This window comes from Drosophila bipectinata, unplaced genomic scaffold (genome assembly GCF_030179905.1).
Source record: "Drosophila bipectinata strain 14024-0381.07 unplaced genomic scaffold, DbipHiC1v2 scaffold_175, whole genome shotgun sequence".
NCBI classification, from domain to species: domain Eukaryota; kingdom Metazoa; phylum Arthropoda; class Insecta; order Diptera; family Drosophilidae; genus Drosophila; species Drosophila bipectinata.
The window spans coordinates 1-27862 of NW_027222816.1; the positions used below are offsets into that span (position 1 = coordinate 1).

General features: G+C 38.5%; 21 protein-coding genes and 4 pseudogenes across 21 annotated transcripts; 10 read left to right on the top strand and 15 right to left on the bottom strand.

Moving 5' to 3' along the window:
• Window positions 1-1044: 1044 nt before the first annotated feature.
• On the top strand, window positions 1045-1665 carry LOC138927087 (histone H2B). The gene has a single exon (XM_070282608.1). It carries the CDS (start codon window positions 1267-1269, stop codon window positions 1636-1638), a length of 372 nt encoding a protein of 123 aa, XP_070138709.1. The 5' UTR covers window positions 1045-1266; the 3' UTR covers window positions 1639-1665.
• Window positions 1666-2113: 448 nt separating this feature from the next.
• Window positions 2114-2897, bottom strand: LOC138927086 (histone H1-like; annotated as a pseudogene).
• Window positions 2898-4176: 1279 nt separating this feature from the next.
• LOC138927121 (histone H3-like) lies at window positions 4177-4624 on the bottom strand. The gene has a single exon (XM_070282641.1). It carries the CDS (start codon window positions 4622-4624, stop codon window positions 4214-4216), a length of 411 nt encoding a protein of 136 aa, XP_070138742.1. The 3' UTR covers window positions 4177-4213.
• Window positions 4625-5779: 1155 nt separating this feature from the next.
• On the bottom strand, window positions 5780-6228 carry LOC138927142 (histone H2A). The gene has a single exon (XM_070282659.1). It carries the CDS (start codon window positions 6226-6228, stop codon window positions 5854-5856), a length of 375 nt encoding a protein of 124 aa, XP_070138760.1. The 3' UTR covers window positions 5780-5853.
• A 101-nt stretch (window positions 6229-6329) lies between these two features.
• On the top strand, window positions 6330-6846 carry LOC138927143 (histone H2B). Its single transcript, XM_070282660.1, has one exon. It carries the CDS (start codon window positions 6453-6455, stop codon window positions 6822-6824), a length of 372 nt encoding a protein of 123 aa, XP_070138761.1. The 5' UTR covers window positions 6330-6452; the 3' UTR covers window positions 6825-6846.
• A 371-nt stretch (window positions 6847-7217) lies between these two features.
• Window positions 7218-8081, bottom strand: LOC138927137 (histone H1-like; annotated as a pseudogene).
• A 1264-nt stretch (window positions 8082-9345) lies between these two features.
• On the bottom strand, window positions 9346-9842 carry LOC138927115 (histone H3). The gene has a single exon (XM_070282638.1). It carries the CDS (start codon window positions 9814-9816, stop codon window positions 9406-9408), a length of 411 nt encoding a protein of 136 aa, XP_070138739.1. The 5' UTR covers window positions 9817-9842; the 3' UTR covers window positions 9346-9405.
• Window positions 9843-10060: 218 nt separating this feature from the next.
• LOC138927100 (histone H4) lies at window positions 10061-10469 on the top strand. The gene has a single exon (XM_070282622.1). The coding sequence runs from the start codon at window positions 10103-10105 to the stop codon at window positions 10412-10414; it is 312 nt and encodes a 103-aa protein (XP_070138723.1). The 5' UTR covers window positions 10061-10102; the 3' UTR covers window positions 10415-10469.
• A 505-nt stretch (window positions 10470-10974) lies between these two features.
• On the bottom strand, window positions 10975-11424 carry LOC138927147 (histone H2A). The gene has a single exon (XM_070282664.1). It carries the CDS (start codon window positions 11421-11423, stop codon window positions 11049-11051), a length of 375 nt encoding a protein of 124 aa, XP_070138765.1. The 5' UTR covers window position 11424; the 3' UTR covers window positions 10975-11048.
• Window positions 11425-11440: 16 nt separating this feature from the next.
• On the top strand, window positions 11441-12126 carry LOC138927148 (histone H2B). Its single transcript, XM_070282665.1, has one exon. It carries the CDS (start codon window positions 11643-11645, stop codon window positions 12012-12014), a length of 372 nt encoding a protein of 123 aa, XP_070138766.1. The 5' UTR covers window positions 11441-11642; the 3' UTR covers window positions 12015-12126.
• A 363-nt stretch (window positions 12127-12489) lies between these two features.
• On the bottom strand, window positions 12490-13273 carry LOC138927122 (histone H1-like). Its single transcript, XM_070282642.1, has one exon. The coding sequence runs from the start codon at window positions 13243-13245 to the stop codon at window positions 12490-12492; it is 756 nt and encodes a 251-aa protein (XP_070138743.1). The 5' UTR covers window positions 13246-13273.
• A 1289-nt stretch (window positions 13274-14562) lies between these two features.
• On the bottom strand, window positions 14563-15043 carry LOC138927116 (histone H3). Its single transcript, XM_070282639.1, has one exon. It carries the CDS (start codon window positions 15008-15010, stop codon window positions 14600-14602), a length of 411 nt encoding a protein of 136 aa, XP_070138740.1. The 5' UTR covers window positions 15011-15043; the 3' UTR covers window positions 14563-14599.
• Window positions 15044-15252: 209 nt separating this feature from the next.
• LOC138927099 (histone H4) lies at window positions 15253-15663 on the top strand. The gene has a single exon (XM_070282621.1). The coding sequence runs from the start codon at window positions 15297-15299 to the stop codon at window positions 15606-15608; it is 312 nt and encodes a 103-aa protein (XP_070138722.1). The 5' UTR covers window positions 15253-15296; the 3' UTR covers window positions 15609-15663.
• Window positions 15664-16167: 504 nt separating this feature from the next.
• On the bottom strand, window positions 16168-16619 carry LOC122321180 (histone H2A). Its single transcript, XM_043210647.2, has one exon. It carries the CDS (start codon window positions 16614-16616, stop codon window positions 16242-16244), a length of 375 nt encoding a protein of 124 aa, XP_043066582.1. The 5' UTR covers window positions 16617-16619; the 3' UTR covers window positions 16168-16241.
• Window positions 16620-16633: 14 nt separating this feature from the next.
• Window positions 16634-17322, top strand: LOC138927152 (histone H2B). The gene has a single exon (XM_070282670.1). The coding sequence runs from the start codon at window positions 16839-16841 to the stop codon at window positions 17208-17210; it is 372 nt and encodes a 123-aa protein (XP_070138771.1). The 5' UTR covers window positions 16634-16838; the 3' UTR covers window positions 17211-17322.
• Window positions 17323-17601: 279 nt separating this feature from the next.
• Window positions 17602-18441, bottom strand: LOC138927120 (histone H1-like; annotated as a pseudogene).
• Window positions 18442-19730: 1289 nt separating this feature from the next.
• On the bottom strand, window positions 19731-20234 carry LOC138927114 (histone H3). The gene has a single exon (XM_070282637.1). It carries the CDS (start codon window positions 20199-20201, stop codon window positions 19791-19793), a length of 411 nt encoding a protein of 136 aa, XP_070138738.1. The 5' UTR covers window positions 20202-20234; the 3' UTR covers window positions 19731-19790.
• Window positions 20235-20443: 209 nt separating this feature from the next.
• On the top strand, window positions 20444-20854 carry LOC138927104 (histone H4). The gene has a single exon (XM_070282625.1). It carries the CDS (start codon window positions 20488-20490, stop codon window positions 20797-20799), a length of 312 nt encoding a protein of 103 aa, XP_070138726.1. The 5' UTR covers window positions 20444-20487; the 3' UTR covers window positions 20800-20854.
• A 504-nt stretch (window positions 20855-21358) lies between these two features.
• On the bottom strand, window positions 21359-21853 carry LOC138927138 (histone H2A). Its single transcript, XM_070282655.1, has one exon. It carries the CDS (start codon window positions 21805-21807, stop codon window positions 21433-21435), a length of 375 nt encoding a protein of 124 aa, XP_070138756.1. The 5' UTR covers window positions 21808-21853; the 3' UTR covers window positions 21359-21432.
• Window positions 21854-21908: 55 nt separating this feature from the next.
• Window positions 21909-22430, top strand: LOC138927139 (histone H2B). The gene has a single exon (XM_070282656.1). It carries the CDS (start codon window positions 22032-22034, stop codon window positions 22401-22403), a length of 372 nt encoding a protein of 123 aa, XP_070138757.1. The 5' UTR covers window positions 21909-22031; the 3' UTR covers window positions 22404-22430.
• Window positions 22431-22793: 363 nt separating this feature from the next.
• LOC138927103 (histone H1-like) lies at window positions 22794-23634 on the bottom strand (annotated as a pseudogene).
• Window positions 23635-24921: 1287 nt separating this feature from the next.
• On the bottom strand, window positions 24922-25425 carry LOC138927113 (histone H3). Its single transcript, XM_070282636.1, has one exon. It carries the CDS (start codon window positions 25390-25392, stop codon window positions 24982-24984), a length of 411 nt encoding a protein of 136 aa, XP_070138737.1. The 5' UTR covers window positions 25393-25425; the 3' UTR covers window positions 24922-24981.
• Window positions 25426-25634: 209 nt separating this feature from the next.
• On the top strand, window positions 25635-26045 carry LOC138927102 (histone H4). The gene has a single exon (XM_070282624.1). It carries the CDS (start codon window positions 25679-25681, stop codon window positions 25988-25990), a length of 312 nt encoding a protein of 103 aa, XP_070138725.1. The 5' UTR covers window positions 25635-25678; the 3' UTR covers window positions 25991-26045.
• Window positions 26046-26546: 501 nt separating this feature from the next.
• On the bottom strand, window positions 26547-27005 carry LOC138927153 (histone H2A). The gene has a single exon (XM_070282671.1). The coding sequence runs from the start codon at window positions 26993-26995 to the stop codon at window positions 26621-26623; it is 375 nt and encodes a 124-aa protein (XP_070138772.1). The 5' UTR covers window positions 26996-27005; the 3' UTR covers window positions 26547-26620.
• A 6-nt stretch (window positions 27006-27011) lies between these two features.
• Window positions 27012-27593, top strand: LOC138927154 (histone H2B). Its single transcript, XM_070282672.1, has one exon. It carries the CDS (start codon window positions 27219-27221, stop codon window positions 27588-27590), a length of 372 nt encoding a protein of 123 aa, XP_070138773.1. The 5' UTR covers window positions 27012-27218; the 3' UTR covers window positions 27591-27593.
• The last annotated feature ends 269 nt before the right edge of the window (window positions 27594-27862 follow it).

Sequence of the window (27862 nt, forward strand, 5' to 3'; positions counted from 1 at the left end):
AGACAAGGACGCACTCTATATGGCTTTGGCGGTTAAAATTATTTTTGTACAGCCTGTACTTAACTATGTATACAATCGGTCCTTTTCAGGACCACAATTTGTTTTAACAGAAAAAGAGAAATAAATTTTAAATAATACCTACATATCTTAGCCTATTAGACAATAAATATATCTAATTATTCAGCACGCTTAAGGCATGCGGCACCCACCAGTGGACTGAAGTCTACACTTATAGTAAAATATATATTGTAGTTTATACAATTCGTTAATATATGTGTATTATACAATCAATAAAAACGCACAATAGACAGAATCAACAAACGCACAACAATAGAATAGAATCAACAAACGCAAAAGAAGCTTCATATATATATTTTTTTCAATCACACTTCACGCAAATAATAAATACGAAATTCTTAAATTTTATATGTAAGTGGAATTTCAACTTTTATTTCTATCATAGATACATAATGTATCCACAAACATACATTTTTCTCCAATAAATCTGTTTAGAATATTTTTTTGTTGTTTAAACTATTGTCTTGGCCTAATATTTCTAATGAAAATTTGCATTCTTCTTAAATGGTTTGGTCGTCCTGAAAAGGACGTTTGGGTTTATATATGAGTTTATGTACAAGCAGGTAAGATACAGGACCGCAATTAAATCTTTAAGCCTGCTTCTCGGTCTTCTTTGGCAACAGGACAGCCTGGCTGTGGGCCAGAACGCCACCTGAGCAATGGTGACACCAGAGAGCAGCTTGTTCAACTCCTCGTCATTGCGAATGGCCAACTGCAGATGACGGGGAATGATCCTAGTCTTCTTGTTGTCACGGGCAGCATTGCCAGCTAACTCGAGAACTTCAGCTGCCAGGTATTCCATAACGGCAGCCAGATAAACAGGAGCGCCGGCACCAACGCGTTCAGCATAGTTGCCTTTGCGGAGCAGACGGTGAATACGTCCAACGGGAAACTAAAGACCAGCACGATTCGATCGGGTCTTTGCCTTTCCCTTCACTTTTCCACCCTTGCCACGGCCAGACATATTTTTTTACTTCACGTTTATTCACTTCACACACGAATATTGAACACAACTTCGGAACACCAATTTATACCTATGCGTTTGCCTTTGCGTTCCGTTGGGGGTAGGTCGTTTCTGATGAACATTTTGAATAGCAGACCTGAAAACCCTGCTCGAATAAAAGTACTAAAAACTGATCCAACACCAACTTTGGTATAAGTGGAAGTGAAGTGAATTTTAAAGTAATAATGCCGCCGAAAACCAGTGGAAAGGCAGCCAAGAAGGCTGGCAAAGCTCAGAAAAATATAACCAAGAACGATAAGAAGAAGAAGCGCAAGAGGAAGGAAAGCTATGCCATCTACATCTACAAGGTTCTGAAGCAGGTCCACCCTGACACTGGAATTTCGTCCAAAGCTATGAGTATAATGAACAGCTTCGTGAACGATATCTTTGAGCGTATTGCTGCTGAGGCATCGCGTCTGGCGCATTACAACAAGCGCTCGACCATCACCAGTCGGGAAATCCAAACGGCTGTTCGCCTTCTCCTGCCTGGAGAGTTGGCCAAGCACGCCGTCAGTGAAGGAACCAAGGCTGTCACCAAGTATACAAGCTCCAAGTAGATTTCTCGCTTGATGGGCAGAATGATCGAAAAAGGCCCTTTTTCAGGGCCACAACATTATTTCATCAAAGACACCCATTTTTCAATAAAAGTAAATAAATTAATTGTTTGAAATCGTTTTTGTAAGAAACTGAAATTTAATTTATGTTGTTTTAGTATTAATATACTATATTATAAATAGCCAATTCGCGATCGCTATTTTAAATCCAATTAGGATGGATGAAATTTATATTTATACTGTATTAGCATTTATATAATATATTATATTCTTATATTAATACAATTTTCAAAATTACGATTGCTATTTTGAATCCAATTAGGATTAAGATACTCTTCTAAAATGTCAAGCTAAGCAAAATTGATATTTTTCTCTCTTAAAAATGTATTGTAGCCCTGAAAAGGGCTTGTTTAATGTAATTTTAGATATCGAAATCTAAAATTGCGATTGCGAAACTGTACAAATATAATGCACATTATCACAATTTATTTTTCGCTGCCGTGGTCTTAGCTTTCGGCTTCTTTGCGGTAGTAGGAGCTGGTGCTTTCTTTACCGTCTTCTTGGGCTTAGCGGATGCAGCTGGTTTAGCCTTTGGGGCTTTAGCTGCCTTTGGTTTCGCCGATGATGGCTTCACTTTTGTTGCTACTGTTTTAGCCTTAACGGTACCAGACTTCTTAGCGTCCTTTGCCTTGGCCCTCTCGGTTTTCTTCTTCTCTGCTGTCTTCTTGGTAGCCACGGCTTTTTTAGTTTTCGGCTTCTTGTCGGCAGCTCCCGCGGCCTTTCTTAGTGGTGGCTCCGGTCTTCTTGGTCGATACCTTCTTGCTTTTAGTTTTTTCTCAACAGAAGAAGGCTTCGGCTTGGGCTCCTTTTGGCTGAAGCCGATAATTTAAAGGAACCAGAAGCACCCTTTCCCTTCTGTCTGGATCAGCTTACCATTGGCCACAGCAGACTTCAGGTACTTCTTGATGAAAGGAGCCAGTTTCTGAGCATCGCACTTGTATGTGGCAGTGATGTACTTCTTGATTGCTAGAAGCGAGGAGCCCCCACGCTCCTTCAAATTCTTAATTGAAGCGTCTACCATTTGTTGAGTTGGCGGATGCGATGGTGGTGCTGCGGTCTTCTTCGCTTTTGTGGCAGCAGATCCAGTTGCCTTTTTGGCTGCTACTTTCTTCTCAGCCGGCGCCGGTGGAGCTGCCACAGGAGACGCGGATGTAGCTACTGCTGAATCAGACATTCTTTAAATTTTTATTCACAAAAATAAACTTTTTATGCAAAAATAGCCCGTGAACCCACATCCAAAGTCCCTTGTTCGGATGAGAATCGAGGAGGAGAGCAGTTTGACTATGTGTTTGGCACAGTTCATTTGTGTTACAAATGTTTTTTCAAAGGGTGTAATTATTTTTCATTATTTTGTTCTTATGATAATAAAATTAATGTTTGTTTTAATTGCGTTTGAATCTTAAATATTCAAAATTTGAGGAAAACCTTCTCAGTTGCCGTATATAGATTCGATACTTTTTTTGGGTACCCGAAAGTGCACGTTTACGTTAATATCTTAAATATTTTGCATTAAAACGTCATTAAAAATATAAAATTGTTGTATTTTTGTTAATTACTACTGAAAGTCTTAAATTGAACTTTCAACTACCAGCTATGCAAAACGTAACTATATTTTTATGAAGTATTCATGCTTAAATATAGCTTTTAAAATGACCCTTTCCTGGATAAAATGTGAACTTTCATTTGACATTAAGAAACTGTTTTCGTACTAAAAATATTATTTTTCTAAAATAATGTAAATTAAAATGTTTAATATTAGAATAAATCTTATCTATTTCCCATTCTGCATATCTTAAAATTCTAAATTCATTTTCGTCTCAAAAATGGATTGTATATTTTCCACTGGTAGCTCGAAGGTATACGTTGAGGCTAGTAATTTATATTCTGAATGTGTTCATATTACCAATAAACTTTTCTTACTTAACTTTTAGTTACCATATTAAAACGCAAAAATAAACTACAATTTGTTCTTAGGACTAATGAATTTTATTTGACAATATATACACAATTTACTATATTATTTAATAATATACAACTTATAAATTAGTTTCCAATAGACAATATGTATATTAAAAAAAATGAAATGTAATTCAACTTTTTTATAACAAGACCCTTCTGACCCTTTGCCGCTTTTTGTAAAAATCATAATAACATTATTTATAAATTATTAATAAATGATTATTTTGATGATCCGCTGCTCACACAAGACCAGACATATTTTTGGTTCTTCATATATGTATCTTCCAAATAATGACAACAGTGTATTTCAATGTTTATTTTGTAAACAATTCCTTATTTATAAAAACATGCTTTTAAATGCTTGGATTTATTTTAGTTATAATATATATACTAGCGTTCGAAAAAATATTTAAACCTAACCTATTTTAACCTTTTAAACCTAAAAATAAGTTCTGTAAAATCAAAATAGTTATTCAAATCTCAGTTAAAAGCTTTGTGGTCCTGAAAAGGACCGATTTTTAGTTTAAATTTAAGGGCTGCCAATTGACAATTGTTCAATTTAAGCGCGCTCTCCACGGATACGACGGGCCAGCTGGATGTCTTTGGGCATAATAGTAACACGCTTAGCATGGATGGCGCACAAATTGGTATCTTCAAACAGACCAACCAGATAGGCTTCGCTAGCTTCCTGCAAAGCCATCACAGCAGAGCTCTGGAAGCGCAAATCTGTCTTGAAATCCTGAGCTATTTCACGCACCAACCGCTGGAATGGCAGTTTACGGATCAACAGCTCAGTACTCTTCTGGTAGCGACGGATCTCACGGAGAGCCACAGTTCCGGGGCGATAGCGATGGGGCTTCTTTACTCCTCCGGTGGCTGGCGCACTTTTACGTGCGGCCTTTGTCGCCCGTTGTTTGCGTGGGGCCTTGCCACCAGTCGATTTACGAGCAGTCTGCTTTGTACGAGCCATTTCAATTTCCAAATTCACTGTTCTCTTCGCGCCTCTAATAACACAATAAACGTGCTGCCCGTTTCGCTACCTCTTTATATACCAGAAACGCCGAGGGTTGAAAAGAGGGAGATAGAACGACCTGCCATTTCGTCTATTGGGTTTACGAAGAGCGGGAAAAGCATATCGCCTGAACTCTTCGAATTCTCGTTGAATCGGTATAAAGAGCGGTGGCTCCTTCCGCGTTAAGTTAGTTCTTCAGTGACTATCGTGCAGTGTCGTATCGTTAATAAACAAAACTGAAAAATGACTGACGCGGTAAAGGTGGCAAAGGTCTGGGAAAAGGTGGACCTAAGCCTCATCGCCAAGTCTTGCGTGATAACCTCCAGGATATCACGAAGCCAGCTATCCGCCGTTTGGCCAGTCGTGGCGGTGTGCAGAGCATCTCTCGTCTTATCTACGAGGAAACTCGTGGAGTTCTAAAAGTGTTTTTGGAGAACGTAATTCGCGATGCTGTCACCTTACACCGAACACGCCAAAGGGAAGACCGTGACGGCCATGGATGTTGTTTATGCCCTGAAGAGACAAGGACGCACTCTATATGGCTTTGGCGGTTAAAATTATTTTTGTACAGCCTGTACTTAACTATGTATACAATCGGTCCTTTTCAGGACCACAATTTGTTTTAACAGAAAAAGAGAAATAAATTTTAAATAATACCTACATATCTTAGCCTATTAGACAATAAATATATCTAATTATTCAGCACGCTTAAGGCATGCGGCACCCACCAGTGGACTGAAGTCTACACTTATAGTAAAATATATATTGTAGCTTATACAATTCGTTAATATATGTGTATTATACAATCAATAAAAACGCACAATATGACTTAAATCTAAAAGTTTTATTTTAAAAGAGAAAGAAACTACTAGAAAAGAAGCTTCATATATATATTTTTTTCAATCACACTTCACGCAAATAATAAATACGAAATTCTTGAATTTTATATGTAAGTGGAATTTCAACTTTTATTTCTATCATAGATACATAATGTATCCACAAACATACATTTTTCTCCAATAAATCTGTTTAGAATATTTTTTGTTGTTTAAACTATTGTCTTGGCCTAATATTTCTAATGAAAATTTGCATTCTTCTTAAATGGTTTGGTCGTCCTGAAAAGGACGTTTGGGTTTATATATGAGTTTATGTACAAGCAGGTAAGATACAGGACCGCAATTAAATCTTTAAGCCTTCTTCTCGGTCTTCTTTGGCAACAGGACAGCCTGGATGTTGGGCAGAACGCCACCCTGAGCAATGGTGACACCAGAGAGCAGCTTGTTCAACTCCTCGTCATTGCGAATGGCCAACTGCAGATGACGGGGAATGATCCTAGTCTTCTTGTTGTCACGGGCAGCATTGCCAGCTAACTCGAGAACTTCAGCTGCCAGGTATTCCATAACGGCAGCCAGATAAACAGGAGCGCCGGCACCAACGCGTTCAGCATAGTTGCCTTTGCGGAGCAGACGGTGAATACGTCCAACGGGAAACTGAAGACCAGCACGATTCGATCGGGACTTTGCCTTTCCCTTCACTTTTCCACCCTTGCCACGGCCAGACATATTTTTTTACTTCACGTTTATTCACTTCACACACGAATATTGAACACAACTTCGGAACACCAATTTATACCTATGCGTTTGCCTTTGCGTTCCGTTGGGGGTAGGTCGTTTCTGATGAACATTTTGAATAGCAGACCTGAAAACCCTGCTCGAATAAAAGTACTAAAAACTGATCCAACACCAACTTTGGTATAAGTGGAAGTGAAGTGAATTTTAAAGTAATAATGCCGCCGAAAACCAGTGGAAAGGCAGCCAAGAAGGCTGGCAAAGCTCAGAAAAATATAACCAAGAACGATAAGAAGAAGAAGCGCAAGAGGAAGGAAAGCTATGCCATCTACATCTACAAGGTTCTGAAGCAGGTCCACCCTGACACTGGAATTTCGTCTAAAGCTATGAGTATAATGAACAGCTTCGTGAACGATATCTTTGAGCGTATTGCTGCTGAGGCATCGCGTCTGGCGCATTACAACAAGCGCTCGACCATCACCAGTCGGGAAATCCAAACGGCTGTTCGCCTTCTCCTGCCTGGAGAGTTGGCCAAGCACGCCGTCAGTGAAGGAACCAAGGCTGTCACCAAGTATACAAGCTCCAAGTAGATTTCTCGCTTGATGGGCAGAATGATCGTAAAAAGGCCCTGTTCAGGGCCACAACATTATTTCATCAAAGACACCCATTTTTCAATAAAAGTAAATAAATTAATTGTTTGAAATCGTTTTTGTAAGAAACTGAAATTTAATTTATGTTGTTTTAGTATTAATATACTATATTATAAATAGCCAATTCAGTGATCGCTATTTTAAATCCAATTAGGATGGATGAAATTTATATTTATACTGTATTAGCATTTATATAATATATTATATTCTTATATTAATACAATTTTCAAAATTACGATTGCTATTTTGAATCCAATTAGGATTAAGATACTCTTCTAAAATGTCAAGCTAAGCAAAATTGATATTTTTCTCTTTAAAAATGTATTGTAGCCCTGAAAAGGGCTTGTTTAATGTAATTTTAGATATCGAAATCTAAAATTGCGATTGCGAAACTGTACAAATATAATGCACATTATCACAATTTATTTTTTCGCTGCCGTGGTCTTAGCTTTCGGCTTCTTTGCGGTAGTAGGAGCTGGTGCTTTCTTTACCGTCTTCTTGGGCTTAGCGGATGCAGCTGGTTTAGCCTTTGGGGCTTTAGCTGCCTTTGGTTTCGCTGATGATGCCTTCACTTTTGTTGCTACTGTTTTAGCCTTAACGCTACCAGACTTCTTAGCGTTCTTTTCCTTGGCCTTCTCGGTTTTCTTCTTTCAGCTGTCTTCTTGGTAGCCGCGGCTTTTGTGTTGTGCGGCTTCTTGTCGGCGGCTCCCGCGGCCTTCTTAGTGGTGGCTCCGGTCTTCTTGGTCGATACCTTCTTGCTTTTAGTTTTTTCTCAACAGAAGAAGGCTTCGGCTTGGGCTCCTTTTGGCTGAAGCCGATAATTTAAAGGAACCAGAAGCACCCTTTCCCTTCGTCTGGATCAGCTTACCATTGGCCACAGCAGACTTCAGGTACTTCTTGATGAAAGGAGCCAGTTTCTGAGCATCGCACTTGTATGTGGCAGTGATGTACTTCTTGATTGCTAGAAGCGAGGAGCCCCCACGCTCCTTCAAATTCTTAATTGAAGCGTCTACCATTTGTTGAGTTGGCGGATGCGATGGTGGTGCTGCGGTCTTCTTCGCTTTTGTGGCAGCAGATCCAGTTGCCTTTTTGGCTGCTACTTTCTTCTCAGCCGGCGCCGGTGGAGCTGCCACAGGAGACGCGGATGTAGCTACTGCTGAATCAGACATTCTTTAAATTTTTATTCACAAAAATAAACTTTTTTATGCAAAAATAGCCCGCGAACCCACATCCAAAGTCCCTTGTTCGGATGAGAATCGAGGAGGAGAGCAGTTTGACTATGTGTTTGGCACAGTTCATTTGTGTTACAAATGTTTTTTCAAAGGGTGTAATTATTTTTCATTATTTTGTTCTTATGATAATAAAATTAATGTTTGTTTTAATTGCGTTTGAATCTTAAATATTCAAAATTTGAGGAAAACCTTTCTCAGTTGCCGTATATAGATTCGATACTTTTTTGGATACCCGAAAGTGCACGTTTACGTTAATATCTTAAATATTTTGCATTAAAACGTCATTAAAAATATAAAATTGTTGTATTTTTTGTTAATTTACTACTGAAAGTCTTAAATTGAACTTTCAACTACCAGCTATGCAAAACGTAACTATATTTTTATGAAGTATTCATGCTTAAATATAGCTTTTAAAATGACCCTTTCCTGGATAAAATGTGAACTTTCATTTGACATTAAGAAACTGTTTTCGTACTAAAAATATTATTTTTCTAAAATAATGTAAATTAAAATGTTTAATATTAGAATAAATCTTATCTATTTCCCATTCTGCATATCTTAAAATTCTAAATTCATTTTCGTCTCAAAAATGGATTGTATATTTTCCACTGGTAGCTCGAAGGTATACGTTGAGGCTAGTAATTTATATTCTGAATGTGTTCATATTACCAATAAACTTTTCTTACTTAACTTTTAGTTACCATATTAAAACGCAAAAATAAACTACAATTTGTTCTTGGGACTAATGAATTTTATTTGACAATATATACACAATTTACTATATTATTTAATAATATACAACTTATAAATTAGTTTCCAATAGACAATATGTATATTAAAAAAAAATGAAATGTAATTCAACTTTTTTATAACAAGACCCTTCGACCCTTTGCCGCTTTTGTAAAAATCATAATAACATTATTTATAAATTATTAATAAATGATTATTTTGATGATCCGCTGCTCACACAAGACCAGACATATTTTTGGTTCTTCATATATGTATCTTCCAAATAATGACAACAGTGTATTTCAATGTTTATTTTGTAAACAATTCCTTATTTATAAAAAAACATGCTTTTAAATGCTTGGATTTATTTTAGTTATAATATATATCCTAGCGTTCGAAAAAAAATATTTAAACCTAACCTATTTTAACCTTTTAAACCTAAAAATAAGTTCTGTAAAATCAAAATAGTTATTCAAATCTCAGTTAAAAAGCTTTGTGGTCCTGAAAAGGACCGATTTTTTAGTTTAAATTTAAGGGCTGCCAATTGACAATTGTTCAATTTAAGCGCGCTCTCCACGGATACGACGGGCCAGCTGGATGTCTTTGGGCATAATAGTAACACGCTTAGCATGGATGGCGCACAAATTGGTATCTTCAAACAGACCAACCAGATAGGCTTCGCTAGCTTCCTGCAAAGCCATCACAGCAGAGCTCTGGAAGCGCAAATCTGTCTTGAAATCCTGAGCTATTTCACGCACCAACCGCTGGAATGGCAGTTTACGGATCAACAGCTCAGTACTCTTCTGGTAGCGACGGATCTCACGGAGAGCCACAGTTCCGGGGCGATAGCGATGGGGCTTCTTTACTCCTCCGGTGGCTGGCGCACTTTTACGTGCGGCCTTTGTAGCCAGTTGTTTGCGTGGGGCCTTGCCACCAGTCGATTTACGAGCAGTCTGCTTTGTACGAGCCATTTCAATTTCCAAATTCACTGTTCTCTTCGCGCCTCTAATAACACAATAAACGTGCTGCCCGTTTCGCTACCTCTTTATATACCAGAAACGCCGAGGGTTGAAAAGAGGGAGATAGAACGACCTGCCATTTCGTCTATTGGGTTTACGAAGAGCGGGAAAAGCATATCGCTCCGAACTCTTCGAATTCTCGTTGAATCGGTATAAAGAGCGGTGGCTCCTTCCGCGTTAAGTTAGTTCTTCAGTGACTATCGTGCAGTGTCGTATCGTTAATAAACAAAACTGAAAAATGACTGGACGCGGTAAAGGTGGCAAAGGTCTGGGAAAAGGTGGCGCTAAGCGTCATCGCAAAGTCTTGCGTGATAACATCCAGGGTATTACGAAGCCAGCTATCCGTCGTTTGGCTCGTCGTGGCGGTGTGAAGCGCATCTCTGGTCTTATCTACGAGGAAACTCGTGGAGTTCTAAAAGTGTTTTTGGAGAACGTAATTCGCGATGCTGTCACCTACACCGAACACGCCAAAAGGAAGACCGTGACGGCCATGGATGTTGTTTATGCCCTGAAGAGACAAGGACGCACTCTATACGGCTTTGGCGGTTAAAATTATTTTTGTACAGCCTGTACTTAACTATGTATACAATCGGTCCTTTTCAGGACCACAATTTGTTTTAACAGAAAAAGAGAAATAAATTTTAAATAATACCTACATATCTTAGCCTATTAGACAATAAATATATCTAATTATTCAGCACGCTTAAGGCATGCGGCACCCACCAGTGGACTGAAGTCTACACTTATAGTAAAATATATATTGTAGTTTATACAATTCGTTAATATATGTGTATTATACAATCAATAAAAACGCACAATATGACTTAAATCTAAAAGTTTTATGTTTGAAAGAGAAAGAAACTACTAGAAACGAAGATTCACATATGTATTTCTTTCAATCACACTTCACGCAAATAATAAATACGAAATTCTTGAATTTTATATGTAAGTGGAATTTCAACTTTTATTTCTATCATAGATACATAATGTATCCACAAACATACATTTTTCTCCAATAAATCTGTTTAGAATATTTTTTTGTTGTTTAAACTATTGTCTTGGCCTAATATTTCTAATGAAAATTTGCATTCTTCTTAAATGGTTTGGTCGTCCTGAAAAGGACGTTTGGGTTTATATATGAGTTTATGTACAAGCAGGTAAGATACAGGACCGCAATTAAATCTTTAAGCCTTCTTCTCGGTCTTCTTTGGCAACAGGACAGCCTGGATGTTGGGCAGAACGCCACCCTGAGCAATGGTGACACCAGAGAGCAGCTTGTTCAACTCCTCGTCATTGCGAATGGCCAACTGCAGATGACGGGGAATGATCCTAGTCTTCTTGTTGTCACGGGCAGCATTGCCAGCTAACTCGAGAACTTCAGCTGCCAGGTATTCCATAACGGCAGCCAGATAAACAGGAGCGCCGGCACCAACGCGTTCAGCATAGTTGCCTTTGCGGAGCAGACGGTGAATACGTCCAACGGGAAACTGAAGACCAGCACGATTCGATCGGGACTTTGCCTTTCCCTTCACTTTTCCACCCTTGCCACGGCCAGACATATTACTTCACGTTTATTCACTTCACACACGAATATTGAACACAACTTCGGAACACCAATTTATACCTATGCGTTTGCCTTTGCGTTCCGTTGGGGGTAGGTCGTTTCTGATGAACATTTTGAATAGCAGACCTGAAAACCCTGCTCGAATAAAAGTACTAAAAACTGATCCAACACCAACTTTGGTATAAGTGGAAGTGAAGTGAATTTTAAAGTAATAATGCCGCCGAAAACCAGTGGAAAGGCAGCCAAGAAGGCTGGCAAAGCTCAGAAAAATATAACCAAGAACGATAAGAAGAAGAAGCGCAAGAGGAAGGAAAGCTATGCCATCTACATCTACAAGGTTCTGAAGCAGGTCCACCCTGACACTGGAATTTCGTCTAAAGCTATGAGTATAATGAACAGCTTCGTGAACGATATCTTTGAGCGTATTGCTGCTGAGGCATCGCGTCTGGCGCATTACAACAAGCGCTCGACCATCACCAGTCGGGAAATCCAAACGGCTGTTCGCCTTCTCCTGCCTGGAGAGTTGGCCAAGCACGCCGTCAGTGAAGGAACCAAGGCTGTCACCAAGTATACAAGCTCCAAGTAGATTTCTCGCTTGATGGGCAGAATGATCGAAAAAGGCCCTTTTCAGGGCCACAACATTATTTCATCAAAGACACCCATTTTTCAATAAAAGTAAATAAATTAATTGTTTGAAATCGTTTTTGTAAGAAACTGAAATTTAATTTATGTTGTTTTAGTATTAATATACTATATTATAAATAGCCAATTCGCGATCGCTATTTTAAATCCAATTAGGATGGATGAAATTTATATTTATACTGTATTAGCATTTATATAATATATTATATTCTTATATTAATACAATTTTCAAAATTACGATTGCTATTTTGAATCCAATTAGGATTAAGATACTCTTCTAAAATGTCAAGCTAAGCAAAATTGATATTTGTTCTCTTTTAGAGAAGTATCGTGGCACTGAAAAGTGCTTGGTTAGTGTAATTGTAGATATCGAAATCTAAAATTGCGATTGCGAAACTGTACAAATATAATGCACATTATCACAATTTATTTTTCGCTGCCGTGGTCTTAGCTTTCGGCTTCTTTGCGGTAGTAGGAGCTGGTGCTTTCTTTACCGTCTTCTTGGGCTTAGCGGATGCAGCTGGTTTAGCCTTTGGGGCTTTAGCTGCCTTTGGTTTCGCCGATGATGGCTTCACTTTTGTTGCTACTGTTTTAGCCTTAACGGTACCAGACTTCTTAGCGTCCTTTGCCTTGGCCTTCTCGGTTTTCTTCTTTTCAGCTGTCTTCTTGGTAGCCACGGCTTTTTGAGTTTTCGTCTTCTTGTCGGGAGCTCCCGCGGCCTTCTTAGTGGTGGGTCCGGTGTTCTGGGTCGGTACCTGCTTGCCTTGAGTTTTTTGCTCAACAGAAGAAGGCTTCGGCTTGGGCTCCTTTTTGGCTGAAGCCGATAATTTAAAGGAACCAGAAGCACCCTTTCCCTTCGTCTGGATCAGCTTACCATTGGCCACAGCAGACTTCAGGTACTTCTTGATGAAAGGAGCCAGTTTCTGAGCATCGCACTTGTATGTGGCAGTGATGTACTTCTTGATTGCTAGAAGCGAGGAGCCCCCACGCTCCTTCAAATTCTTAATTGAAGCGTCTACCATTTGTTGAGTTGGCGGATGCGATGGTGGTGCTGCGGTCTTCTTCGCTTTTGTGGCAGCAGATCCAGTTGCCTTTTTGGCTGCTACTTTCTTCTCAGCCGGCGCCGGTGGAGCTGCCACAGGAGACGCGGATGTAGCTACTGCTGAATCAGACATTCTTTAAATTTTTATTCACAAAAATAAACTTTTTTATGCAAAAATAGCCCGCGAACCCACATCCAAAGTCCCTTGTTCGGATGAGAATCGCGGAGCAGAGCAGTTTGACTATTAGTCAGGCAGAGTGCATTTGTGTTACAAATGCGTTTTGAAGGGGTGTAATTATCTTTCCTGAGTTTGTTCATATGATAATAAACTTAATGTGTGTTGTAATTGCGTTTGAATCTTAAATATTCAAAATTTGAGGAAAACCTTTCTCAGTTGCCGTATATAGATTCGATACTTTTTTGGGTACCCGAAAGTGCACGTTTACGTTAATATCGTACATATTTTGCCTAAAAACGTCATTAAAAATATAAAATTGTTGTATTTTTGTTAATTTACTACTGAAAGTCTTAAATTGAACTTTCAACTACCAGCTATGCAAAACGTAACTATATTTTTATGAAGTATTCATGCTTAAATATAGCTTTTAAAATGACCCTTTCCTGGATAAAATGTGAACTTTCATTTGACATTAAGAAACTGTTTTCGTACTAAAAATATTATTTTTCTAAAATAATGTAAATTAAAATGTTTAATATTAGAATAAATCTTATCTATTTCCCATTCTGCATATCTTAAAAATTCTAAATTCATTTTCGTCTCAAAAATGGATTGTATATTTTCCACTGGTAGCTCGAAGGTATACGTTGAGGCTAGTAATTTATATTCTGAATGTGTTCATATTACCAATAAACTTTTCTTACTTAACTTTTAGTTACCATATTAAAACGCAAAAAATAAACTACAATTTGTTCTTGGGACTAATGAATTTTATTTGACAATATATACACAATTTACTATATTATTTAATAATATACAACTTATAAATTAGTTTCCAATAGACAATATGTATATTAAAAAAAAATGAAATGTAATTCAACTTTTTTATAACAAGACCCTTCGACCCTTTGCCGCTTTTGTAAAAATCATAATAACATTATTTATAAATTATTAATAAATGATTATTTTGATGATCCGCTGCTCACACAAGACCAGACATATTTTTGGTTCTTCATATATGTATCTTCCAAATAATGACAACAGTGTATTTCAATGTTTATTTTGTAAACAATTCCTTATTTATAAAAAAAACATGCTTTTAAATGCTTGGATTTATTTTAGTTATAATATATATCCTAGCGTTCGAAAAAAATATTTAAACCTAACCTATTTTAACCTTTTAAACCTAAAAATAAGTTCTGTAAAATCAAAATAGTTATTCAAATCTCAGTTAAAAAAAGCTTTGTGGTCCTGAAAAGGACCGATTTTTAGTTTAAATTTAAGGGCTGCCAATTGACAATTGTTCAATTTAAGCGCGCTCTCCACGGATACGACGGGCCAGCTGGATGTCTTTGGGCATAATAGTAACACGCTTAGCATGGATGGCGCACAAATTGGTATCTTCAAACAGACCAACCAGATAGGCTTCGCTAGCTTCCTGCAAAGCCATCACAGCAGAGCTCTGGAAGCGCAAATCTGTCTTGAAATCCTGAGCTATTTCACGCACCAACCGCTGGAATGGCAGTTTACGGATCAACAGCTCAGTACTCTTCTGGTAGCGACGGATCTCACGGAGAGCCACAGTTCCGGGGCGATAGCGATGGGGCTTCTTTACTCCTCCGGTGGCTGGCGCACTTTTACGTGCGGCCTTTGTAGCCAGTTGTTTGCGTGGGGCCTTGCCACCAGTCGATTTACGAGCAGTCTGCTTTGTACGAGCCATTTCAATTTCCAAATTCACTGTTCTCTTCGCGCCTCTAATAACACAATAAACGTGCTGCCCGTTTCGCTACCTCTTTATATACCAGAAACGCCGAGGGTTGAAAAGAGGGAGATAGAACGACCTGCCATTTCGTCTATTGGGTTTACGAAGAGCGGGAAAAGCATATCGCTCTGAACTCTTCGAATTCTCGTTGAATCGGTATAAAGAGCGGTGGCTCCTTCCGCGTTAAGTTAGTTCTTCAGTGACTATCGTGCAGTGTCGTATCGTTAATAAACAAAACTGAAAAATGACTGGACGCGGTAAAGGTGGCAAAGGTCTGGGAAAAGGTGGCGCTAAGCGTCATCGCAAAGTCTTGCGTGATAACATCCAGGGTATTACGAAGCCAGCTATCCGTCGTTTGGCTCGTCGTGGCGGTGTGAAGCGCATCTCTGGTCTTATCTACGAGGAAACTCGTGGAGTTCTAAAAGTGTTTTTGGAGAACGTAATTCGCGATGCTGTCACCTACACCGAACACGCCAAAAGGAAGACCGTGACGGCCATGGATGTTGTTTATGCCCTGAAGAGACAAGGACGCACTCTATACGGCTTTGGCGGTTAAAATTATTTTTGTACAGCCTGTACTTAACTATGTATACAATCGGTCCTTTTCAGGACCACAATTTGTTTTAACAGAAAAAGAGAAATAAATTTTAAATAATACCTACATATCTTAGCCTATTAGACAATAAATATATCTAATTATTCAGCACGCTTAAGGCATGCGGCACCCACCAGTGGACTGAAGTCTACACTTATAGTAAAATATATATTGTAGTTTATACAATTCGTTAATATATGTGTATTATACAATCAATAAAAACGCACAATATGACTTAAATCTAAAAGTTTTATTTTAAAAAGAGAAAGAAACTACTAGAAAAGAAGCTTCATATATATATTTTTTTCAATCACACTTCACGCAAATAATAAATACGAAATTCTTGAATTTTATATGTAAGTGGAATTTCAACTTTTATTTCTATCATAGATACATAATGTATCCACAAACATACATTTTTCTCCAATAAATCTGTTTAGAATATTTTTTGTTGTTTAAACTATTGTCTTGGCCTAATATTTCTAATGAAAATTTGCATTCTTCTTAAATGGTTTGGTCGTCCTGAAAAGGACGTTTGGGTTTATATATGAGTTTATGTACAAGCAGGTAAGATACAGGACCGCAATTAAATCTTTAAGCCTTCTTCTCGGTCTTCTTTGGCAACAGGACAGCCTGGATGTTGGGCAGAACGCCACCCTGAGCAATGGTGACACCAGAGAGCAGCTTGTTCAACTCCTCGTCATTGCGAATGGCCAACTGCAGATGACGGGGAATGATCCTAGTCTTCTTGTTGTCACGGGCAGCATTGCCAGCTAACTCGAGAACTTCAGCTGCCAGGTATTCCATAACGGCAGCCAGATAAACAGGAGCGCCGGCACCAACGCGTTCAGCATAGTTGCCTTTGCGGAGCAGACGGTGAATACGTCCAACGGGAAACTGAAGACCAGCACGATTCGATCGGGACTTTGCCTTTCCCTTCACTTTTCCACCCTTGCCACGGCCAGACATATTTTTACTTCACGTTTATTCACTTCACACACGAATATTGAACACAACTTCGGAACACCAATTTATACCTATGCGTTTGCCTTTGCGTTCCGTTGGGGGTAGGTCGTTTCTGATGAACATTTTGAATAGCAGACCTGAAAACCCTGCTCGAATAAAAGTACTAAAAACTGATCCAACACCAACTTTGGTATAAGTGGAAGTGAAGTGAATTTTAAAGTAATAATGCCGCCGAAAACCAGTGGAAAGGCAGCCAAGAAGGCTGGCAAAGCTCAGAAAAATATAACCAAGAACGATAAGAAGAAGAAGCGCAAGAGGAAGGAAAGCTATGCCATCTACATCTACAAGGTTCTGAAGCAGGTCCACCCTGACACTGGAATTTCGTCTAAAGCTATGAGTATAATGAACAGCTTCGTGAACGATATCTTTGAGCGTATTGCTGCTGAGGCATCGCGTCTGGCGCATTACAACAAGCGCTCGACCATCACCAGTCGGGAAATCCAAACGGCTGTTCGCCTTCTCCTGCCTGGAGAGTTGGCCAAGCACGCCGTCAGTGAAGGAACCAAGGCTGTCACCAAGTATACAAGCTCCAAGTAGATTTCTCGCTTGATGGGCAGAATGATCGAAAAAGGCCCTTTTCAGGGCCACAACATTATTTCATCAAAGACACCCATTTTTCAATAAAAGTAAATAAATTAATTGTTTGAAATCGTTTTTGTAAGAAACTGAAATTTAATTTATGTTGTTTTAGTATTAATATACTATATTATAAATAGCCAATGCGTGATCGCTGTTTTAAATCCAATTAGGATGGATGAAATTTATATTTATACTGTATTAGCATTTATATAATATATTATATTCTTATATTAATACAATTTTCAAAATTACGATTGCTATTTTGAATCCAATTAGGATTAAGATACTCTTCTAAAATGTCAAGCTAAGCAAAATTGATATTTTTCTCTTTAAAAATGTATTGTAGCCCTGAAAAGGGCTTGTTTAATGTAATTTTAGATATCGAAATCTAAAATTGCGATTGCGAAACTGTACAAATATAATGCACATTATCACAATTTATTTTTTCGCTGCCGTGGTCTTAGCTTTCGGCTTCTTTGCGGTAGTAGGAGCTGGTGCTTTCTTTACCGTCTTCTTGGGCTTAGCGGATGCAGCTGGTTTAGCCTTTGGGGCTTTAGCTGCCTTTGGTTTCGCGGATGATGGCTTCACTTTTGTTGCTACTGTTTTAGCCTTAACGGTACCAGACTCCTTAGCGTCCTTTGCCTTGGCCTTCTCGGTTTTCTTCTTTTCAGCTGTCTTCTTGGTAGCCACGGCTTTTTAGTTTTCGGCTTCTTGTCGGCAGCTCCCGCGGCCTTCTTAGTGGTGGCTCCGGTCTTCTTGGTCGATACCTTCTTGCTTTTAGTTTTTTCTCAACAGAAGAAGGCTTCGGCTTGGGCTCCTTTTTGGCTGAAGCCGATAATTTAAAGGAACCAGAAGCACCCTTTCCCTTCGTCTGGATCAGCTTACCATTGGCCACAGCAGACTTCAGGTACTTCTTGATGAAAGGAGCCAGTTTCTGAGCATCGCACTTGTATGTGGCAGTGATGTACTTCTTGATTGCTAGAAGCGAGGAGCCCCCACGCTCCTTCAAATTCTTAATTGAAGCGTCTACCATTTGTTGAGTTGGCGGATGCGATGGTGGTGCTGCGGTCTTCTTCGCTTTTGTGGCAGCAGATCCAGTTGCCTTTTTGGCTGCTACTTTCTTCTCAGCCGGCGCCGGTGGAGCTGCCACAGGAGACGCGGATGTAGCTACTGCTGAATCAGACATTCTTTAAATCTTTATTCACAAAAATAAACTTTTTTATGCAAAAATAGCCCGCGAACCCACATCCAAAGTCCCTTGTTCGGATGAGAATCGAGGAGGAGAGCAGTTTGACTATGTGTTTGGCACAGTTCATTTGTGTTACAAATGTTTTTTCAAAGGGTGTAATTATTTTTCATTATTTTGTTCTTATGATAATAAAATTAATGTTTGTTTTAATTGCGTTTGAATCTTAAATATTCAAAATTTGAGGAAAACCTTTCTCAGTTGCCGTATATAGATTCGATACTTTTTTTTGGGTACCCGAAAGTGCACGTTTACGTTAATATCTTAAATATTTTGCATTAAAACGTCATTAAAAATATAAAATTGTTGTATTTTTGTTAATTTACTACTGAAAGTCTTAAATTGAACTTTCAACTACCAGCTATGCAAAACGTAACTATATTTTTATGAAGTATTCATGCTTAAATATAGCTTTTAAAATGACCCTTTCCTGGATAAAATGTGAACTTTCATTTGACATTAAGAAACTGTTTTCGTACTAAAAATATTATTTTTCTAAAATAATGTAAATTAAAATGTTTAATATTAGAATAAATCTTATCTATTTCCCATTCTGCATATCTTAAAAATTCTAAATTCATTTTCGTCTCAAAAATGGATTGTATATTTTCCACTGGTAGCTCGAAGGTATACGTTGAGGCTAGTAATTTATATTCTGAATGTGTTCATATTACCAATAAACTTTTCTTACTTAACTTTTAGTTACCATATTAAAACGCAAAAATAAACTACAATTTGTTCTTGGGACTAATGAATTTTATTTGACAATATATACACAATTTACTATATTATTTAATAATATACAACTTATAAATTAGTTTCCAATAGACAATATGTATATTAAAAAAAAATGAAATGTAATTCAACTTTTTATAACAAGACCCTTCGACCCTTTGCCGCTTTTGTAAAAATCATAATAACATTATTTATAAATTATTAATAAATGATTATTTTGATGATCCGCTGCTCACACAAGACCAGACATATTTTTGGTTCTTCATATATGTATCTTCCAAATAATGACAACAGTGTATTTCAATGTTTATTTTGTAAACAATTCCTTATTTATAAAAAAACATGCTTTTAAATGCTTGGATTTATTTTAGTTATAATATATATCCTAGCGTTCGAAAAAAATATTTAAACCTAACCTATTTTACCCTTTTAAACCACACAATAAGTTCGGTAAAATCAAAATAGTTATTCAAATCTCAGTTAAAAAGCTTTGTGGTCCTGAAAAGGACCGATTTTTTAGTTTAAATTTAAGGGCTGCCAATTGACAATTGTTCAATTTAAGCGCGCTCTCCACGGATACGACGGGCCAGCTGGATGTCTTTGGGCATAATAGTAACACGCTTAGCATGGATGGCGCACAAATTGGTATCTTCAAACAGACCAACCAGATAGGCTTCGCTAGCTTCCTGCAAAGCCATCACAGCAGAGCTCTGGAAGCGCAAATCTGTCTTGAAATCCTGAGCTATTTCACGCACCAACCGCTGGAATGGCAGTTTACGGATCAACAGCTCAGTACTCTTCTGGTAGCGACGGATCTCACGGAGAGCCACAGTTCCGGGGCGATAGCGATGGGGCTTCTTTACTCCTCCGGTGGCTGGCGCACTTTTACGTGCGGCCTTTGTAGCCAGTTGTTTGCGTGGGGCCTTGCCACCAGTCGATTTACGAGCAGTCTGCTTTGTACGAGCCATTTCAATTTCCAAATTCACTGTTCTCTTCGCGCCTCTAATAACACAATAAACGTGCTGCCCGTTTCGCTACCTCTTTATATACCAGAAACGCCGAGGGTTGAAAAGAGGGAGATAGAACGACCTGCCATTTCGTCTATTGGGTTTACGAAGAGCGGGAAAAGCATATCGCTCCGAACTCTTCGAATTCTCGTTGAATCGGTATAAAGAGCGGTGGCTCCTTCCGCGTTAAGTTAGTTCTTCAGTGACTATCGTGCAGTGTCGTATCGTTAATAAACAAAACTGAAAAATGACTGGACGCGGTAAAGGTGGCAAAGGTCTGGGAAAAGGTGGCGCTAAGCGTCATCGCAAAGTCTTGCGTGATAACATCCAGGGTATTACGAAGCCAGCTATCCGTCGTTTGGCTCGTCGTGGCGGTGTGAAGCGCATCTCTGGTCTTATCTACGAGGAAACTCGTGGAGTTCTAAAAGTGTTTTTGGAGAACGTAATTCGCGATGCTGTCACCTACACCGAACACGCCAAAAGGAAGACCGTGACGGCCATGGATGTTGTTTATGCCCTGAAGAGACAAGGACGCACTCTATACGGCTTTGGCGGTTAAAATTATTTTTGTACAGCCTGTACTTAACTATGTATACAATCGGTCCTTTTCAGGACCACAATTTGTTTTAACAGAAAAAGAGAAATAAATTTTAAATAATACCTACATATCTTAGCCTATTAGACAATAAATATATCTAATTATTCAGCACGCTTAAGGCATGCGGCACCCACCAGTGGACTGAAGTCTACACTTATAGTAAAATATATATTGTAGTTTATACAATTCTGTTAATATATGTGTATTATACAATCAATAAAAACGCACAATATGACTTAAATCTAAAAGTTTTATTTTAAAAGAGAAAGAAACTACTAGAAAAGAAGCTTCATATATATATTTTTTCAATCACACTTCACGCAAATAATAAATACGAAATTCTTGAATTTTATATGTAAGTGGAATTTCAACTTTTATTTCTATCATAGATACATAATGTATCCACAAACATACATTTTTCTCCAATAAATCTGTTTAGAATATTTTTTTGTTGTTTAAACTATTGTCTTGGCCTAATATTTCTAATGAAAATTTGCATTCTTCTTAAATGGTTTGGTCGTCCTGAAAAGGACGTTTGGGTTTATATATGAGTTTATGTACAAGCAGGTAAGATACAGGACCGCAATTAAATCTTTAAGCCTTCTTCTCGGTCTTCTTTGGCAACAGGACAGCCTGGATGTTGGGCAGAACGCCACCCTGAGCAATGGTGACACCAGAGAGCAGCTTGTTCAACTCCTCGTCATTGCGAATGGCCAACTGCAGATGACGGGGAATGATCCTAGTCTTCTTGTTGTCACGGGCAGCATTGCCAGCTAACTCGAGAACTTCAGCTGCCAGGTATTCCATAACGGCAGCCAGATAAACAGGAGCGCCGGCACCAACGCGTTCAGCATAGTTGCCTTTGCGGAGCAGACGGTGAATACGTCCAACGGGAAACTGAAGACCAGCACGATTCGATCGGGACTTTGCCTTTCCCTTCACTTTTCCACCCTTGCCACGGCCAGACATATTTTTTTACTTCACGTTTATTCACTTCACACACGAATATTGAACACAACTTCGGAACACCAATTTATACCTATGCGTTTGCCTTTGCGTTCCGTTGGGGGTAGGTCGTTTCTGATGAACATTTTGAATAGCAGACCTGAAAACCCTGCTCGAATAAAAGTACTAAAAACTGATCCAACACCAACTTTGGTATAAGTGGAAGTGAAGTGAATTTTAAAGTAATAATGCCGCCGAAAACCAGTGGAAAGGCAGCCAAGAAGGCTGGCAAAGCTCAGAAAAATATAACCAAGAACGATAAGAAGAAGAAGCGCAAGAGGAAGGAAAGCTATGCCATCTACATCTACAAGGTTCTGAAGCAGGTCCACCCTGACACTGGAATTTCGTCTAAAGCTATGAGTATAATGAACAGCTTCGTGAACGATATCTTTGAGCGTATTGCTGCTGAGGCATCGCGTCTGGCGCATTACAACAAGCGCTCGACCATCACCAGTCGGGAAATCCAAACGGCTGTTCGCCTTCTCCTGCCTGGAGAGTTGGCCAAGCACGCCGTCAGTGAAGGAACCAAGGCTGTCACCAAGTATACAAGCTCCAAGTAGATTTCTCGCTTGATGGGCAGAATGATCGAAAAAGGCCCTTTCAGGGCCACCACATTATTGCACCAACCACACCCATTTTTCAATAAAAGTAAATATATTAAGTGTTTCAAATCGTTTTTCTAAGCAACTGAAATTTAATTTATGTTGTTTTAGTATTAATATACTATATTCTAAATAGCCACTTCGAGATCCCTGTTTTAATGGCAGTTAGGGTGGATGAAATTTATATTTATACTGTATTAGCATTTATATAATATATTATATTCTTATATTAATACAATTTTCAAAATTACGATTGCTATTTTGAATCCAATTAGGATTAAGATACTCTTCTAAAATGTCAAGCTAAGCAAAATTGATATTTTTCTCTTTAAAAATGTATTGTAGCCCTGAAAAGGGCTTGTTTAATGTAATTTTAGATATCGAAATCTAAAATTGCGATTGCGAAACTGTACAAATATAATGCACATTATCACAATTTATTTTTTCGCTGCCGTGGTCTTAGCTTTCGGCTTCTTTGCGGTAGTAGGAGCTGGTGCTTTCTTTACCGTCTTCTTGGGCTTAGCGGATGCAGCTGGTTTAGCCTTTGGGGCTTTAGCTGCCTTTGGTTTCGCCGATGATGGCTTCACTTTTGTTGCTACTGTTTTAGCCTTAACGGTACCAGACTTCTTAGCGTCCTTTGCCTTGGCCTTCTCGGTTTTCTTCTTTTCAGCTGTCTTCTTGGTAGCCACGGCTTTTTTAGTTTTCGGCTTCTTGTCGGCAGCTCCCGCGGCCTTCTTAGTGGTGGCTCCGGTCTTCTTGGTCGATACCTTCTTGCTTTTAGTTTTTTCTCAACAGAAGAAGGCTTCGGCTTGGGCTCCTTTTTGGCTGAAGCCGATAATTTAAAGGAACCAGAAGCACCCTTTCCCTTCGTCTGGATCAGCTTACCATTGGCCACAGCAGACTTCAGGTACTTCTTGATGAAAGGAGCCAGTTTCTGAGCATCGCACTTGTATGTGGCAGTGATGTACTTCTTGATTGCTAGAAGCGAGGAGCCCCCACGCTCCTTCAAATTCTTAATTGAAGCGTCTACCATTTGTTGAGTTGGCGGATGCGATGGTGGTGCTGCGGTCTTCTTCGCTTTTGTGGCAGCAGATCCAGTTGCCTTTTTGGCTGCTACTTTCTTCTCAGCCGGCGCCGGTGGAGCTGCCACAGGAGACGCGGATGTAGCTACTGCTGAATCAGACATTCTTTAAATCTTTATTCACAAAAATAAACTTTTTTATGCAAAAATAGCCCGCGAACCCACATCCAAAGTCCCTTGTTCGGATGAGAATCGAGGAGGAGAGCAGTTTGACTATGTGTTTGGCACAGTTCATTTGTGTTACAAATGTTTTTTCAAAGGGTGTAATTATTTTTCATTATTTTGTTCTTATGATAATAAAATTAATGTTTGTTTTAATTGCGTTTGAATCTTAAATATTCAAAATTTGAGGAAAACCTTTCTCAGTTGCCGTATATAGATTCGATACTTTTTTGGGTACCCGAAAGTGCACGTTTACGTTAATATCTTAAATATTTTGCATTAAAACGTCATTAAAAATATAAAATTGTTGTATTTTTTGTTAATTTACTACTGAAAGTCTTAAATTGAACTTTCAACTACCAGCTATGCAAAACGTAACTATATTTTTATGAAGTATTCATGCTTAAATATAGCTTTTAAAATGACCCTTTCCTGGATAAAATGTGAACTTTCATTTGACATTAAGAAACTGTTTTCGTACTAAAAATATTATTTTTCTAAAATAATGTAAATTAAAATGTTTAATATTAGAATAAATCTTATCTATTTCCCATTCTGCATATCTTAAAATTCTAAATTCATTTTCGTCTCAAAAATGGATTGTATATTTTCCACTGGTAGCTCGAAGGTATACGTTGAGGCTAGTAATTTATATTCTGAATGTGTTCATATTACCAATAAACTTTTCTTACTTAACTTTTAGTTACCATATTAAAACGCAAAAATAAACTACAATTTGTTCTTGGGACTAATGAATTTTATTTGACAATATATACACAATTTACTATATTATTTAATAATATACAACTTATAAATTAGTTTCCAATAGACAATATGTATATTAAAAAAAAATGAAATGTAATTCAACTTTTTATAACAAGACCCTTCGACCCTTTGCCGCTTTTGTAAAAATCATAATAACATTATTTATAAATTATTAATAAATGATTATTTTGATGATCCGCTGCTCACACAAGACCAGACATATTTTTGGTTCTTCATATATGTATCTTCCAAATAATGACAACAGTGTATTTCAATGTTTATTTTGTAAACAATTCCTTATTTATAAAAAAACATGCTTTTAAATGCTTGGATTTATTTTAGTTATAATATATATCCTAGCGTTCGAAAAAAATATTTAAACCTAACCTATTTTAACCTTTTAAACCTAAAAATAAGTTCTGTAAAATCAAAATAGTTATTCAAATCTCAGTTAAAAAGCTTTGTGGTCCTGAAAAGGACCGATTTTTTAGTTTAAATTTAAGGGCTGCCAATTGACAATTGTTCAATTTAAGCGCGCTCTCCACGGATACGACGGGCCAGCTGGATGTCTTTGGGCATAATAGTAACACGCTTAGCATGGATGGCGCACAAATTGGTATCTTCAAACAGACCAACCAGATAGGCTTCGCTAGCTTCCTGCAAAGCCATCACAGCAGAGCTCTGGAAGCGCAAATCTGTCTTGAAATCCTGAGCTATTTCACGCACCAACCGCTGGAATGGCAGTTTACGGATCAACAGCTCAGTACTCTTCTGGTAGCGACGGATCTCACGGAGAGCCACAGTTCCGGGGCGATAGCGATGGGGCTTCTTTACTCCTCCGGTGGCTGGCGCACTTTTACGTGCGGCCTTTGTAGCCAGTTGTTTGCGTGGGGCCTTGCCACCAGTCGATTTACGAGCAGTCTGCTTTGTACGAGCCATTTCAATTTCCAAATTCACTGTTCTCTTCGCGCCTCTAATAACACAATAAACGTGCTGCCCGTTTCGCTACCTCTTTATATACCAGAAACGCCGAGGGTTGAAAAGAGGGAGATAGAACGACCTGCCATTTCGTCTATTGGGTTTACGAAGAGCGGGAAAAGCATATCGCTCCGAACTCTTCGAATTCTCGTTGAATCGGTATAAAGAGCGGTGGCTCCTTCCGCGTTAAGTTAGTTCTTCAGTGACTATCGTGCAGTGTCGTATCGTTAATAAACAAAACTGAAAAATGACTGGACGCGGTAAAGGTGGCAAAGGTCTGGGAAAAGGTGGCGCTAAGCGTCATCGCAAAGTCTTGCGTGATAACATCCAGGGTATTACGAAGCCAGCTATCCGTCGTTTGGCTCGTCGTGGCGGTGTGAAGCGCATCTCTGGTCTTATCTACGAGGAAACTCGTGGAGTTCTAAAAGTGTTTTTGGAGAACGTAATTCGCGATGCTGTCACCTACACCGAACACGCCAAAAGGAAGACCGTGACGGCCATGGATGTTGTTTATGCCCTGAAGAGACAAGGACGCACTCTATACGGCTTTGGCGGTTAAAATTATTTTTGTACAGCCTGTACTTAACTATGTATACAATCGGTCCTTTTCAGGACCACAATTTGTTTTAACAGAAAAAGAGAAATAAATTTTAAATAATACCTACATATCTTAGCCTATTAGACAATAAATATATCTAATTATTCAGCACGCTTAAGGCATGCGGCACCCACCAGTGGACTGAAGTCTACACTTATAGTAAAATATATATTGTAGTTTATACAATTCGTTAATATATGTGTATTATACAATCAATAAAAACGCACAATATGACTTAAATCTAAAAGTTTTATTTTAAAAGAGAAAGAAACTACTAGAAAAGAAGCTTCATATATATATTTTTCAATCACACTTCACGCAAATAATAAATACGAAATTCTTGAATTTTATATGTAAGTGGAATTTCAACTTTTATTTCTATCATAGATACATAATGTATCCACAAACATACATTTTTCTCCAATAAATCTGTTTAGAATATTTTTTGTTGTTTAAACTATTGTCTTGGCCTAATATTTCTAATGAAAATTTGCATTCTTCTTAAATGGTTTGGTCGTCCTGAAAAGGACGTTTGGGTTTATATATGAGTTTATGTACAAGCAGGTAAGATACAGGACCGCAATTAAATCTTTAAGCCTTCTTCTCGGTCTTCTTTGGCAACAGGACAGCCTGGATGTTGGGCAGAACGCCACCCTGAGCAATGGTGACACCAGAGAGCAGCTTGTTCAACTCCTCGTCATTGCGAATGGCCAACTGCAGATGACGGGGAATGATCCTAGTCTTCTTGTTGTCACGGGCAGCATTGCCAGCTAACTCGAGAACTTCAGCTGCCAGGTATTCCATAACGGCAGCCAGATAAACAGGAGCGCCGGCACCAACGCGTTCAGCATAGTTGCCTTTGCGGAGCAGACGGTGAATACGTCCAACGGGAAACTGAAGACCAGCACGATTCGATCGGGACTTTGCCTTTCCCTTCACTTTTCCACCCTTGCCACGGCCAGACATATTTTTTACTTCACGTTTATTCACTTCACACACGAATATTGAACACAACTTCGGAACACCAATTTATACCTATGCGTTTGCCTTTGCGTTCCGTTGGGGGTAGGTCGTTTCTGATGAACATTTTGAATAGCAGACCTGAAAACCCTGCTCGAATAAAAGTACTAAAAACTGATCCAACACCAACTTTGGTATAAGTGGAAGTGAAGTGAATTTTAAAGTAATAATGCCGCCGAAAACCAGTGGAAAGGCAGCCAAGAAGGCTGGCAAAGCTCAGAAAAATATAACCAAGAACGATAAGAAGAAGAAGCGCAAGAGGAAGGAAAGCTATGCCATCTACATCTACAAGGTTCTGAAGCAGGTCCACCCTGACACTGGAATTTCGTCTAAAGCTATGAGTATAATGAACAGCTTCGTGAACGATATCTTTGAGCGTATTGCTGCTGAGGCATCGCGTCTGGCGCATTACAACAAGCGCTCGACCATCACCAGTCGGGAAATCCAAACGGCTGTTCGCCTTCTCCTGCCTGGAGAGTTGGCCAAGCACGCCGTCAGTGAAGGAACCAAGGCTGTCACCAAGTATACAAGCTCCAAGTAGATTTCTCGCCTGATCGGCAGACTGATCGTAAAAAGGCCCTTTTCAGGGCCACAACATTATTTCATCAAAGACACCCATTTTTCAATAAAAGTAAATAAATTAATTGTTTGAAATCGTTTTTGTAAGAAACTGAAATTTAATTTATGTTGTTTTAGTATTAATATACTATATTATAAATAGCCAATTCGCGATCGCTATTTTAAATCCAATTAGGATGGATGAAATTTATATTTATACTGTATTAGCATTTATATAATATATTATATTCTTAT

Excerpts from the sequence above, each read along its gene's own strand:
- LOC138927087 (XM_070282608.1), top strand. The coding sequence starts at position 1,267 with ATGCCGCCGAAAACCAGTGGAAAGGCAGCCAAGAAGGCTGGCAAAGCT.
- LOC138927121 (XM_070282641.1), bottom strand. The coding sequence starts at position 4,624 with ATGGCTCGTACAAAGCAGACTGCTCGTAAATCGACTGGTGGCAAGGCC.
- LOC138927142 (XM_070282659.1), bottom strand. The coding sequence starts at position 6,228 with ATGTCTGGCCGTGGCAAGGGTGGAAAAGTGAAGGGAAAGGCAAAGTCC.
- LOC138927143 (XM_070282660.1), top strand. The coding sequence starts at position 6,453 with ATGCCGCCGAAAACCAGTGGAAAGGCAGCCAAGAAGGCTGGCAAAGCT.
- LOC138927115 (XM_070282638.1), bottom strand. The coding sequence starts at position 9,816 with ATGGCTCGTACAAAGCAGACTGCTCGTAAATCGACTGGTGGCAAGGCC.
- LOC138927100 (XM_070282622.1), top strand. The coding sequence starts at position 10,103 with ATGACTGGACGCGGTAAAGGTGGCAAAGGTCTGGGAAAAGGTGGCGCT.
- LOC138927147 (XM_070282664.1), bottom strand. The coding sequence starts at position 11,423 with ATGTCTGGCCGTGGCAAGGGTGGAAAAGTGAAGGGAAAGGCAAAGTCC.
- LOC138927148 (XM_070282665.1), top strand. The coding sequence starts at position 11,643 with ATGCCGCCGAAAACCAGTGGAAAGGCAGCCAAGAAGGCTGGCAAAGCT.
- LOC138927122 (XM_070282642.1), bottom strand. The coding sequence starts at position 13,245 with ATGTCTGATTCAGCAGTAGCTACATCCGCGTCTCCTGTGGCAGCTCCA.
- LOC138927116 (XM_070282639.1), bottom strand. The coding sequence starts at position 15,010 with ATGGCTCGTACAAAGCAGACTGCTCGTAAATCGACTGGTGGCAAGGCC.
- LOC138927099 (XM_070282621.1), top strand. The coding sequence starts at position 15,297 with ATGACTGGACGCGGTAAAGGTGGCAAAGGTCTGGGAAAAGGTGGCGCT.
- LOC122321180 (XM_043210647.2), bottom strand. The coding sequence starts at position 16,616 with ATGTCTGGCCGTGGCAAGGGTGGAAAAGTGAAGGGAAAGGCAAAGTCC.
- LOC138927152 (XM_070282670.1), top strand. The coding sequence starts at position 16,839 with ATGCCGCCGAAAACCAGTGGAAAGGCAGCCAAGAAGGCTGGCAAAGCT.
- LOC138927114 (XM_070282637.1), bottom strand. The coding sequence starts at position 20,201 with ATGGCTCGTACAAAGCAGACTGCTCGTAAATCGACTGGTGGCAAGGCC.
- LOC138927104 (XM_070282625.1), top strand. The coding sequence starts at position 20,488 with ATGACTGGACGCGGTAAAGGTGGCAAAGGTCTGGGAAAAGGTGGCGCT.
- LOC138927138 (XM_070282655.1), bottom strand. The coding sequence starts at position 21,807 with ATGTCTGGCCGTGGCAAGGGTGGAAAAGTGAAGGGAAAGGCAAAGTCC.
- LOC138927139 (XM_070282656.1), top strand. The coding sequence starts at position 22,032 with ATGCCGCCGAAAACCAGTGGAAAGGCAGCCAAGAAGGCTGGCAAAGCT.
- LOC138927113 (XM_070282636.1), bottom strand. The coding sequence starts at position 25,392 with ATGGCTCGTACAAAGCAGACTGCTCGTAAATCGACTGGTGGCAAGGCC.
- LOC138927102 (XM_070282624.1), top strand. The coding sequence starts at position 25,679 with ATGACTGGACGCGGTAAAGGTGGCAAAGGTCTGGGAAAAGGTGGCGCT.
- LOC138927153 (XM_070282671.1), bottom strand. The coding sequence starts at position 26,995 with ATGTCTGGCCGTGGCAAGGGTGGAAAAGTGAAGGGAAAGGCAAAGTCC.
- LOC138927154 (XM_070282672.1), top strand. The coding sequence starts at position 27,219 with ATGCCGCCGAAAACCAGTGGAAAGGCAGCCAAGAAGGCTGGCAAAGCT.